The sequence below is a fragment of the Equus quagga genome, chromosome 3, assembly GCF_021613505.1.
Source record: "Equus quagga isolate Etosha38 chromosome 3, UCLA_HA_Equagga_1.0, whole genome shotgun sequence".
NCBI lineage: Eukaryota > Metazoa > Chordata > Mammalia > Perissodactyla > Equidae > Equus > Equus quagga.
Window position 1 is genome coordinate 93,716,958 of NC_060269.1, and position 13,662 is coordinate 93,730,619.

Genomic DNA, 13,662 nt, shown 5'->3' on the forward strand with positions numbered 1-13,662 from the left:
TCATTAAAAGTCCATCAAGGATTAAACAATACAAAGTATCCATACACATTTTTATTCAATAAGTGCAATAGCATCTAATGATATAAAAACTTATTTTCTTTAATAGAAAAATCTTAAATAAAGACAACGTATTGGAAATATAGTTTTTCTTAAATTTCCCATTTGAAAAACCATAATTTGACTATAAAAATATGCTTATCAAAATATTTTAGTCTATTAATTTAAAAGCAAAACTTCTACCCTCTCAAAAAATTAATGTATATGTTTATTAAGGAGTTTTTTTTTATGGACTCAAACATACTTCCTTGCACATGGTAGTAAAATTCCTTTAGGTTTGTTTTTATAACTGTTGTTTTAAAAGTAATCTAGTTCTCATAATTCTAACCACAATAATTAAGTATGCTTCTAATGCTAACTGCCATCATAAGCTATTTGGAATTAAAAGACACTATGAATAGTTACCAATATAAAAACCCCAACTCCATTATGAACAGAATATTTTAATGAAGTTGTGCTCAATTTCAGGGCAGAAATTATAAGAATATGGAAGGACTTCCTATATCGTGGCATAATTTAACATTCATTTTGAGTGTTTATACATTTTATTTTACATGAAGTATCTTAAAGCTCAACATTCTACCACCTTACTTACAAATTATCCTGATTGGTAAGATATTCTGAGCGATACTATTACAAAGGAGCACCTAAGAAACCAGGATATAAACTGACTGAGGGCAGGACTTTTGCTCACTGCTATATAGCAGCACCATAAACAATGTCCATTACATTGTAGGCCCTGAATAAATACCCACTAACTGAATAAATAGCCCATTAACTCCTCAACTGAGCTACAAAGCATAAGAACCCATTACAAGTTTACATTCATCGTTAATGCAAAATTCTACTAAACTTTAACTATACTTCAGAGCTCAACAGCAAGAAAGGAAACTTCCAGGAAGTCAGAGATGCTTGAGCAGAATCCTAGAGTCATTATATATCATAATTTTTTTTTTTTTTTTTTTTTTGGTGAGGAAAATTGTCCCAGAGCTAACATCTGTGCCAGTCTTCCCGTATTTTGCACTTGGGACATCACCTCAACATAGCTTGATGAGCAGTGCACAGGTTCACGCCCAAGATCCAAACCCATGAACCCTGGGCCACTGAAGCAGAACATGCGAACTTAAGGGCTATACCACCAGGCTGGCCCCATAATCCGATAATTTTTTTAAAAATTATATGTATATACATATATCCCCAAGAAGCCAATTCAATCAGGTATAGTTCTTGTGTTCTTCAGGACATTTATGTACTTCCTAAGATGTCTGCTTTTATGGAATCTAACATAATCAACATAGGCTAAGTTTCCTGAGAAAAATTACCTTGACTAGAAATCCACAACCTTATAAAAATGGACCAGAGTAGTATCAGCTCTACTTGAGCTATTTCGAAATACACATTGCAGTTCAAATGATAGCTCCTACGTGGTCTTAAACAATTGAGAACTTGTGAGGAAGTGAAGAAAGGCAACTTGGAAAAGGTAACTACTTAGAAATTCCTATTCTGACAGATCTTTCTGCATTGTGTCATTTTATTAAGGTAATTTAAGATTTAAAAACAGTTCTATTTTCTAAAACTAGAAAACAGAAAAGTCAGAGAGAGGTCCTTATAGGCACTCTCACAACCATGGAAAGTAAAAGATTAAGAAAATAGATATGCTTTATATGTATAAAGCAGATATGACTTACATTTCTACCAGAGAGCTTGCCAATACACTATTACAAAGTAACACAACTTCCACATTATTTTTAATGCATGCAGAAGTCAATCAATATTAAATATGAAGTAAAAGCTTAAATGTTTTCAAATAATTTAATTTTTTCCTAACAAGCACAAATCTTCAGTATCAGTAAAAACAAAGATGTTTAACCGAACTCAACAATCACTTAAAACTCCCTTTAATAATTCCACTAATTATTAGAGCTTATTTAACAAACCTCTTGATAAACTTGTTGACAATATAGATGAAAAACTTGTATCTGTGGTAAAATGTATTTCCTACTGAGCTAGATCTGACATAATCAATGTCAATGGCATAGAAATATTTTGAAGAAATCTATAAGCAGAATACCTAAAATTTGTATTAGCAGAGCTGGTCACAGACTCAAGTGAACTAAAATTCCCATGAGACAAAGTACAATAAAGATAGACACTTACTTTTTAATTTCTTCCTCTACTACATTAACTCCATCTTTTTGAGGATTAAGAAACTTGTTAGTGGCACTGCCAAAGTCACAAAGTACATAGTTTCCACTGTCATTCAACAAAATATTTTCTACCTTAAGAAAAGAAAATCAATAATTAGTAGTATTTTCAAAGTAAACATTATCTTTTTACAATCATGTTTTTACACAACAAACATCGAAGGGTCTGTGCTGTATTATATATAGCGAGAGATCTGAGATACTTCAAATTACAAGAAAGGACAAACGAATCAGAGCAAAAATATACTTTACTATGTCTCCTGCTTCTCTTACTAAGAACAGAGAAGTGCTTCTCCCATCCCAGAACGATTTTTGCAGGGGCCAAGAAACTCTAAATCCTCTCTAAACAGCTTCAATGAAGGAGAACTAGCAGCAGTTAGCGTCTATACTATACTTCCATTTTTCTCCTTTTCTGACACTTCAGCTTATCAACAGACAAGTAGTGAGAAAAACCATTAAAATTCTACCCCGACTGACTCCTAATACCATTTTTATCTAAAATATTACATTGAAAAACACAGATTTGACTTCATGCCTTAACTTGTAGGTCAGAGTTGTACTAACTTAAATAAACAAATTAGTATACAGTTTCTAACACAGAGGAATGTGGGTTCACAGCCAAACTCTTGCTACTAGCATATACCCTTGGACAATTTCCTTAACGACTCTTGTGCTTTAGTTTCCTTATCTATAAAACGGGGAAGGTAATATATATTACATGAGATTGTTGTAAAAATTAAATGAATTAAAACCTGTAAAGTACTTAGAACAGTACTGGAATAAAGTAAACAAATGATACAATTCTAACATTTTTTCCACAATATTTTTTATTCTTATGATACAGTCTTGGACAAGTAATTCAATTTCTCTCCACTCTACCAAAATGCCCACATTAGTTTCTTTATAATTTTTCTGCTATATTTCATTTTAATCTTTTTTAAAAAATTTGCACACAATAAAGACATATAAAAAAACTACTTAAACGTAGCTTTGCATAAATTTACACATGTAAAAAAAACTAAGCATGTGATATATGGCCTATGCAAAATTATGCAGTTCAATGTCTTTTCTGATTTTAATTAAATCAAGAAGATTCAGCTGAAAACATCAACTTTATATGAAAAAAGTTAATGAGCTATAACAGCACAAAAAAAATCATACCAAATTATTAGGGAAAATGTAAAAGTTGCATATTCAAAAGAACCAAAATACACTATACTGGCTATCCAAATTAAAGGACAGAGGTCTGTGGTCAGGCATTTCAATCTCACCTTAACTTTTATCCTTTGACTGTAGGTTTCCCTAGATGATACTTTCATGGTTAACAACCTATACCCTAAGTGACATCTTGTACTGTCTTACATCTTAAGAGCTTTTTATAATCACCTTTCATATATTTTGTACAGTCAGTCAGAAGTGGGATTCATTCAGTCATTAAATATTTACTGAGACCCTGCTATGTGGCAGGCACCATTCTAAACACTTGGATACATCCTACAAAAGAGAAAAATCCCTGCCCACAGGGAGCTTACATTCTAATGGGAGAGGACAGAAAATAAACAATAGGTATAATACAAAGCAAATGCTATAGTATTTTAGAAAGTGACAAGACCTAATAAAAGGTTAAAGGAAGTAGATAATGGAAATGTCAGGCTATAATTATAAATAAGGTGGCTCAAGATAGGGCTCACTGAGAAGTTGAATCTGAGCAGACCTGAAGGTGGGGAAAGGTTAGCTATGGGATATCTGGGCATAAAGTATTTCAGGAAGAGGAATTTTTGTAATCTTAGTGTTTGTAGGCATCAAAGAGGACACGTGTTTCTAAATGATATGTGCAATGATATCTCTAGCTATAGGATTCTAGGAAGGTTCAATCCCCTTTGGGGATTTTTTCCAGTGTAACAAGTTGGTACCATATACAAGAGGTCAGAGCCCACAAAGGGTAAGATAAAGACACTTTAAAGACGATCACCACCAAACTATAGTAAATTATAAATAAATGAGTAAAGAGACCCATTTACGGTTACCTCCAGCATCTCTGGAAAACACTGATGCTTAATAAGGATTACAGGAAACAGGAGGGATACTGAACTGGGAGAGAATAGTGTGAAGGGACATTCAACCTGTGTCAGTGACGTTCACACTTTTGTTCAAATGAAACCTTTTAAAGAAGCCTATGATGTAAAACAGAAGCAGAGTAGAGGGCACAAAACCCTCCTCTGTAGCGATGCTAGCAAGCTTCAGGGACATGGAAAGCACGATTTCAATTCCACAGTCAGTCTTTAGACGGCCTCAGGAAATGGAGCAGAGGACAGAGGCTGATCTCAGTGCCGGTAATAACAACTAATTTAGATGAAGACAATCCAAAAACATTTTAACTCCAAAGCTTAAACTATATTATCCATAAGTAGTCTAGGGTTCATACCTTCAGATCCCGGTGAATTATTGGAGTCTTACATTGATGCAACCTTGCAACAGCTTCACAGGTATCACAGAAGATCTGCAACACTTCTGATTCCGTAAAACCCGTCTGCAGCTTCTTGTTCATCTGATTCACTACCTGCCCAGCTAACCAAAAAAGTAATTTTGAGAGGACATATTTTTAATAAAGGAAGTTTATCACAAATAAAGAAATTAAGAAATGCCTTTATGGTCTCAGGCAATGGGGAACTGGCTTTTTCGTAATTCTCATGTAAGGATACGTATTATACCACATTGTATTGATTCAATGACATACATTTTTTCACATTTTACATCTCTGAGATGAAAACATCCTAAGATAGAAGATGGCCTGCTAATGTTACTGACCATTTTTTAATATTTTGACATCTCTTAAATCAGAGTGGACCTTATAATTGATGGCATCACAAATTTGAAGAAACAGTTATTCTACACTGTGCTAGTTATTAAGTAAACAATGGTGAACAAAAATATAGTTTCTATTATCATGGAATTTATAGTCTAAAGGCAGAGATAAACAATCACACAAATGTATATCATAATTACATACAATAAGGATAATACGAGAGAAACCTAAATTCAAATTGGTGAAGGAGGATGGGGAGGATGGGGAGGAGTGGATGTCAGATAAGAGCTGCACAAGGAAGTGCAGGATAATTAGGAACTAACCAGGCAGAGATTTGGGAGAACAGCATGCTAGCAATAGCGAGTGGCATGTACAAAGGTCTCTAATTTGGGAAAGGGCTTAATGACTTGAACAATTTAAAGAAAGCCAAAGTGGATATGGTCTAGGAAGCAGATAAGAGAGTAAGGTGAGATGACACTGACAACATAGACAGTGATCAGCCATACTTTAGATTTTATCTTGAGAACCAAAGAAACTTCCCAATTTGCCTTTTTTTTTTTTTTTTGAGGAAGATTAGCCCTGAGCTAACTACTGCCAATCCTCCTCTTTTTGCTAAGGAAGACTGGCCCTGAGCTAACATCCATGCCCATCTTCCTCTACTTTATACTTGGGACGCCTACCACAGCATGGCAGGCCAAGCGGTGCCATGTCAGCACCCAGAATCCAAACCGGTGAACCCCTGGCCGCCGAGAAGAATAACGTGCAAACTTAACCGCTGCGCCACCAGGCCGGCCAGCTGATTTGACTTTTTAGAAGACCTCCTCGATTGGGGGATGCGGGGAATCATAAGAGGAGAAATGGCGAGATAGGTTAAGAGGCTAATGCTCTAACCTGGTAACAGATAATGGGCAGCGTAACTTACTAACATCAATAGCCACACATACCAAAGAGCCCTGAGAGGATTATTATGTATTACAATATACTATAATAATTGATGGACTAATAATGACAACTCTTAATTATTAAGAAAAAGTTAACTATTGTTATATTTTAAGAACACAAGTGAACATGTGATTCATTCAGAAAGCATTCTAACAAAAATCAAGTTTGGGAATTTAAAAGGGCAAGCTTATAGTTAACTTGATACTTTCCTTTAACAAGATTGGATAAATAAATGTTTACTACTTTGTAATCTGTAAGAAAGTTCATATACACCTGTTACTTTTACTATTATTGTCTAAACAGCACTGTCATGTATTTTGTGAAATAGTTTTTTCTTAGAATTTTAAAGCAGAAAAAACATTAAATTTTACAAGTTATCAATCCCTACCAATCCCTAACTTTCAGAAAACAAGTCTGCTGGGTTGTAATTTGTTCAGGGTATCTCCTAAGATGGAGGTAGGCAGCAATTTCCTCCATCCTCCTGTTTGACGGACACCCTGACTCATTTTAACCAAAAATTTAACAGGATGAAAAGTGTTTTATTGGTATTCATTTACATTCTTGAAATATCATTTCACAGCTAAAGAAACTATAACCTTGAACTCATTCTACCACTTCCAAACTTTCAATGTTGTAATGAGTTGAAAATTTTAAAATATTAATCCTCTTTCTTCCATTCAGAGATCTTTGGGCTAGAAACTTTGAATCACAAAATCCAAATCCCCATAAAAAGCTAAAAGCTGTATTTGAGCTCACTTCAAATGCAGAAACAAAATTTAATTATTCAAAATCAAAGTCTTCTGAAAATTAAATTAACATAAGGATATTCTAATGAAACATTTAAAAATCAGATTCAAAATTTAAAAATTCAGATTCAGTATACTGAAGGTCTTTTAAAACAAGATGCATATAACTTTCAAATCTTTCCATATTTTTCAAACAGGCATCATCTCCTAAACAAAAGCTTTTACATTCTGCCCAATTTCATCACTAAAATTTAAAAAGTCAACATTCTTCTAACCTCTTGAAGTAGTCATCCAACGATTTTCCTATCTCTGAGATTACACTTATTACCATTTAACTTAGACAGCCATAGAGTGAAACCTATCATTCCATTTAAATTTTGCTATGACTTTTTTTTACAAGACAACTAATTTTTATCTGCAGTAGATGGCATCATTGGCCCCAAATCTTCAACCCTTGCTTTATCCACGCCCTTCGCCCAGTAACTGCAGTTCCTCCCAATAAGTGGGGCAGAGAGAATGTCCTGCTCTTTGATTTCAGTTCAGTGCGACTTGGTGTGGTCAACAGAATAAGGCAGAAGTGGCAGTGTGCCAGCCCCAAGCCTAGGCCTTAAGAGGCCTCACATCGTCTACTTGCTCACTTGTATTTCTACTGTCTCCACAAGAAAAATATGCTTGTTAGCTCCAGGAAGGAGAGGAAGAACATGTGAAGAAGAGCCACTCCCACTAATCCCAGCAAACCCACTAGCACGTGAGCAAGCCCAGCCAAAACAAGCAGTGTCACGCCACCACGTTCAGGCTAGAACAGCTCGCTCACTAATACACAAGCAATAATAAACAACCGTTGTTTCATGCTATTGAGTTTGGGATGTTTTGTTATTAAGCAAAAGCTAACACATATATTATCCATGGGAATTTCTGTAGAACACCTCCTACAAATGAAAGCTCTTTTCATAAAGTAATGAAAGTAAACTCAAAATACCAACTCTGATTTCTGGAAGTCTGATACCTAAAGCACATAATTTTCTTTTTAACTTATACATCAGAATATTAGCAAATTAAGTGGTGCCAAACCATGAACCTAGAGAGATATAACATCTGACAAAAGACGACTGTAAACATTTGATACTGGAAACCATGGTGGGGTACATCAGCTACACAACACATTCTTCTAGTTTCTATACAGTTTTATCCCTACATAATCAAAACCAATGCACCTGAACTATATACATAACACTGACTCCCTTGCAAAAGTACCTTCATTTTTAAACTATTGTATACAATACAATTAGCTTTTATAGAGGTAGTAAGGAGAGAGCATGTTTCCCCTATTCTCTACCCCTCCAACTCACTCCTACCCCATAGGAGGGAAAAGGAACTTATCTAATTGATTCATCTGAGAAAAGGAATTGAGAATGCTCTATTCAGGCCCTCTGGATTCCCTCTCTTAAGACATAATTGCCTACTGAGAGGGTGCATTCTGATCTGCAATACATGCAGTAAGCTTAGCTGGTGAAACATCTGAAGAAAACTTCCAACCTAAAAGAAAACGCACAATAAAAAATACGAAAGAATTCAGAAAAAAACAAAAACACAAGAAATTGAAAAAAAGCCTTTAAAAACTGTAATTAATATCTGCAGACAACAAAAGATTTGCATCTAAAACAAGAGCAAGGTGTATTGTAACAAAGAATAACAACAGTGAGAGAACAAGGAGTTCCTGAAAATTACAAATAACATGGTAGAAATACAGAATTCTATAGAAGAGCTCAAAGATATATTTAAGGAATGCTCCCAACACAAGTAGAATAAAAAGAAAGACAAGAAAAATTTTTAAAAATAAAATCAGAGGATCAATCTAGGAAGATAACATCCTAAAAATGAAAAGTCCAGAAAAAGAGAACAGAGAAAATGAAAGACATAAATACTGAGTGCCCAAAAAGGATACCAAAAATGACCCATCAGCAAAGCACACATATCTTGAAATTTTAGAACACTGGGGATAAAGAAAAGATTCTAAAAGCATCCATGAAAAAGAGGTCACATAAAAAAACTGAGGAATCATAATGCACCAGACTTCTCAATAACAACACTAGGAAAACATGGAATAATTCCTTCCAAATTCTAGATCAAAATTATTTCTAACCTACAACTCTTTAGCCAGCCAAATTAACAAATCAAATATGGATTAGAATAGAAATATTTTTATATGCACAAGGTTTCAAAAATGTTTCATTCCATAAATCTGTTATCCAAAAGCTACTAAAAACTGTGCTCTACCAAAGGAGGGAGTAAAAACAAGGGGAGGCATGAATAGCAGGGAAGCTAAGACAGGAGGGAGGAAAAGGGAAGTCCTGAATGACAGCTAAATGCTGTTCAAAATTAAGCAGAACTGAAGTCCCCCCAAAGGAGACTTTCTAAGGGAAGAAAAAATGAAATTGACACAAATATTAAAATGTTTAAACATACTACACAAAGATTTACACTTCCATTGGGGAATGTGGGGCTAAAGTACTAACACATATGAAGGAAATTAGGCCAATGAAAAGTGGGGTAATTATTAACTCCAGGAAAAATAAAAAGAAGGATAAGAAAGAACGCAATTACAGACTATTACATGTCACAGTTAAATGGAAAATAAAATAATTTAAACACTGATTGTTGATTTAATCCAAAAACTGAGAATATGCCACACTGACAGTAAAATGCTCATCTTTTCTTGGAGATATTATCTACAACATAAAATCAGAAATAGCACCAGCAAACTTTCTTTCAAGAGCCTCCTCATGCCCAGAATCACAGAAAATCCCTGCTTTTCTAGTCCCTTCTCTTTCATACTCTAAATCTCTCACTAAAACTACAGATTCTCCTACATAATGCAGTGTAGAAATGCGGAAATAAATATGAAAAGAAACATCTCCAGGATTTTAAAGTGAATGCCTCTGCGGAGAGGGAAGGGCCAGAAGGATACAGATTTAGCCACAGCTTAACTACTTGACGTTTTAAAATATATCCACGAATTACGTTGATAAAAATTAAAATTTCGTGTAAAAGCTTGTTGATTCAACTAGATAAGATTTCCAAAAAATTTTTAAAAAACAAAAGAATGCCTTCCTCAAAACATAGCTCAGGTCATACTTTTACTTTAAAATAAAATTAGTCCCCTAAAAGTTGAAGTTCATTTTGTTCCCCTTTTAAAATGTCTTCTGGATGATAGTTAATTAAACTCATCCAGGGTTATGATTATGCCCGATTCAATTATTTCTAAGAAGTTACACGTAACCAAGGGCTATTGGTCAACTCTAATCCAGTTAATAATTAGCATCATAAATGCTAGAATTCAGGAAAGTGGGGTAGAGAAAATCAGTATCTTCTCCTTAAAAAGATCACAATGCTTTACAGTAGAGAAGATGAGATACAAACAAAAGAAAATAATCAGGAAAACATCTAATTTTCTTATATTATATTTGGAAATAAACATATCACAATACATGTGATAATATTCACTCACTTCATCTTCCTCTGTCCTTCCTTCCTTACAAGACTGGAATAAATGAGACCATATTTTCTCCATCACCACTACCCCACTCCTCCTCCTCCAATCTTCAGGAAATGACAAGAGTTCCTGGTATCACAATTAACAATCATAACTGTCTCTAAAAAATCTAAATATAAACCAGGGCTCCCTAGAACCCAAACTGTCAGATGCAGTCTGATAAAAAAGAAAAAGCAAGTTTGCAGGAAATGGATTAATTACCCCCTTCACACACATTAAAGAAAAAAAAATTCAGGATGTTTTAAAAATTATATTATTCTGAAAGCATACTTTACAAGTAAATATTTCTTTGAAAACACGACATTAAGTCCAAATAAAATGTGGTTTTCTAGCTTCGGATATTTACAAAAGAACTCCAAAAGACCACATAATATGAGTTTATAAAAATTATAGCTCAAAAGGCATCCTCTAAATTTATTACATTTAATATGCTGAAAGATAACATGGTAGAGTGCTGGGAAAAAATCTTACAACCCTAATATGGAAACATTAAGCTCTTCTGGGTTGGATTATAAAAGAAATGTAAGGGTGCAAGAAGTGTAACTGCTCTCTACCTGCAGAGATTACCCGCTTTAAGCCCAACAGCATTCTTCTAATTGTCCATTTACATGCTCATATTATCACTGCAGCAACCATGACCAGGTTTTAAATATTTTTTAACTGCATTCCTTAATTAGATAATTAAAGCTGAGATTGCAATGTGTCCAGAATTAGGTGACAGTTGCCCTGATAGAAACCAAGACACCTAGTAACCCATTTTAAGGGCAATTTCTTTTTAGTATAAAATAAAGGCAAAAACTACTTACCTCGACAATATTCCATTAAGATAAGCACTTCCCATACATTATCACTGATTGAATTAACAGCACAGTCCAAATAACCCACGATATTTTTGTGACCAGACAGCTCTTTCTGTAAAAAAGAAACAACATTTTAAAAATTGGAAAACATACATTTTAAAGCTCTATTGTTAGCAATGGTTTTGAAGTCTAAATTAATATATTTAAAGAATTTCAAAAAGTAAGAATTAGGCCTAAGTATGGAATTTCACATATTTCAAAAAGGTTACTACAGTTTCAACGGAAAATTTACTTACATTGACCATCACTGAATACTATTTTTAAATTCAATCAGGAAGAAAGAGATGCTTCACTCAAAAGCAAGAGTCTCCAAAAGTGAATGTACAAGACAGTCCTTTGGGACTCAAGAATAAAATATCAGAACTTTTACTTACATTTATTTTTATCCACAAAAAGAAACTAAATTAGCTCTAATATTTATGAACAATTATACTCTCATTTGTTTGTTTTGCCTGCCTGCAACATATTGCAATTTATGTGTACCTAGTTAAGTGGATTTATGAATGGATGTACTTTTAAGTAAATAACCTAAAAAATGAACAAGCGGCTACAAAAGATTTCTGTAAAGAAACCATAGAGTAAAGATAATCCTAATAATACAAGTACAAGGAAATGAGAAATAATTGGCAAATCTGACACTTTTGCTCCTAGTACAAGATAATCATCAGTATATAATGAGGTTAAAAATAATAATGATCTAATTAGGTCTGTCTGGAAATTAAAAAATAATTATCAAGAATACTATTTAAAATGAATTTACATCCACTGTTGTTAATGATAAACCTAGTTTTAACTGTGTAATATAACTTGAGATGTTGGCTAATGGCAGCTGAACATGTGAATAATTCAAAAATAGACATACATAATGGGAGACGGGTCATCAAAAAAAGTTGGAAGACCACTGCTCCCAAGAGTTCATCTCCCTAAAATATCTTGTTCAAAAGCATAGTATTTGACTGTTGCTGCTGTTGATGACTTTATTTTATATGCCTCAAATTGTACAAATTCTATTGAAAGGAAGAATTATGGCACAAGAGTACCACACCCGGGCTCAAGTTAGTTAGAGAACTTAGTCTAAGATCCCCCATTATCTAAGGACAAATCTTTTCACCTTTTTGGCTAATAGCCTTACCTTAAAAAAAGCAAGTCTCAAAGCCTAATCAACTCTAGTCTAGCTATGAAATAGGGACCAAAAAAAGCAGAATTCACGTAAGTCAGATTGTGTAAATGCGCCTATCTTCAAACAAAAGGGTTCAAAATGTGTGTTGATAAAGATGTTGATACAAAATAAGGAATCCCCCTCTTAGCAGTTAGATAAGTAGGACTGACAATAACAAGTGTCTACAAGGACGTAGAAAAACTGGAACTCTCATGCATTGCTGGTGTGAACAGAAAATGGTTTAGCTGCTATGGAAAACAGTTTAGTGGTTCATAAAAAAGTTAAATACAGAATTACTATATAATCCAGGAATTCCATTCCTAGATATACACCCAAAAGAACCGAAAACAAGTACTAAACAAAGTATACACACATGTTCATAGCAGCACTATTCACAATAGCCAAAAGGTAGAAACAGCCCAAATGTCCCTCAACGGTTTTTTTAAAAAGTCCATCAGCAGAGGAACAGATAAACAAGTTGTGATTGATACACACACACAATGGAATATTATTCCACCACAAAAAGAAATTAAGTACTGGGGCCGGCCCAGTGGCGCAGCAGTTAAGTTCGCACGTTCTGCTTCTCAGCGGCCCGGGGTTCGCCAGTTTGGATCCCGGGTGTGGACATGGCACCGCTTGGCACACCATGCTATGGTAGGCATCCCACGTATAAAGCAGAGGAAGATGGCCACGGATGTTAGCTCAGGGCCAGGCTTCCTCAGCAAAACAGAGGAGCACTGGCAGTAGTTAGCTCAGGGCTAATCTTCCTCAAAAAAAAAAAAAACAAAAAAAAAACACTTTAAAAAAAAGAAATCAAGTACTGATACATTTTATAATGTCAATGAACCTTGAAACATGCTAAGTGAAAGAAGTTAGACACAAAAGGTCAAATATTGCATGACTCTATTTATATGAAATATCCAGAACAGGTAAATCCATAGAGACAAAATGCAGATAGGTGGTCGCCAGGGGCTGGAACAAGGCGGGCGCGGAGAGCAACTGCTTAATGGGCCGGGGAGCTTCTTCTGGAGCGACGAAAGGTTTTAGAACTGACAGAGGTGGTGGTTGCACAACACTGTGAATATACTAAATGCCACTAAATTTTTCACTTGAAAATGGTTCATTTTATATTAAGTGAATTTCACATCAATAAAACAAACATTTTAAATACATATATTAGCACTTGATAAACAGTAGATGATGAAGAGGAAGAGAAGAGAAGGGAGGAGAAAGAGGGCAAACGAGGGGAGGAGGGGGACAACAACAAGCCATCCAGAGCACTGAGCATAAGGGATCCTTGAAAAAAATGAAAACTTTATTTTGTAATTGTTTTTA

At 34.5% G+C, this 13,662-nt stretch overlaps 1 protein-coding gene across 3 annotated transcripts in view; it reads right to left on the reverse strand.

Annotated features, from left to right (window-relative positions):
• The window catches only part of BMP2K (BMP2 inducible kinase), a 117,056-nt gene that overhangs the window by 54,034 nt on the left and 49,360 nt on the right, over positions 1-13,662 (reverse strand). For all 3 annotated transcript variants that reach the window (XM_046656328.1, XM_046656327.1, XM_046656329.1), the window contains exons 3-5: positions 11,115-11,220; positions 4,687-4,829; positions 2,215-2,336 (exon numbers count right to left, since the gene is read on the reverse strand). In XM_046656328.1, coding sequence (XP_046512284.1) covers positions 2,215-2,336; positions 4,687-4,829; positions 11,115-11,220 — 371 coding nt within the window. The remainder of the gene's footprint in view (positions 1-2,214; positions 2,337-4,686; positions 4,830-11,114; positions 11,221-13,662) is intronic.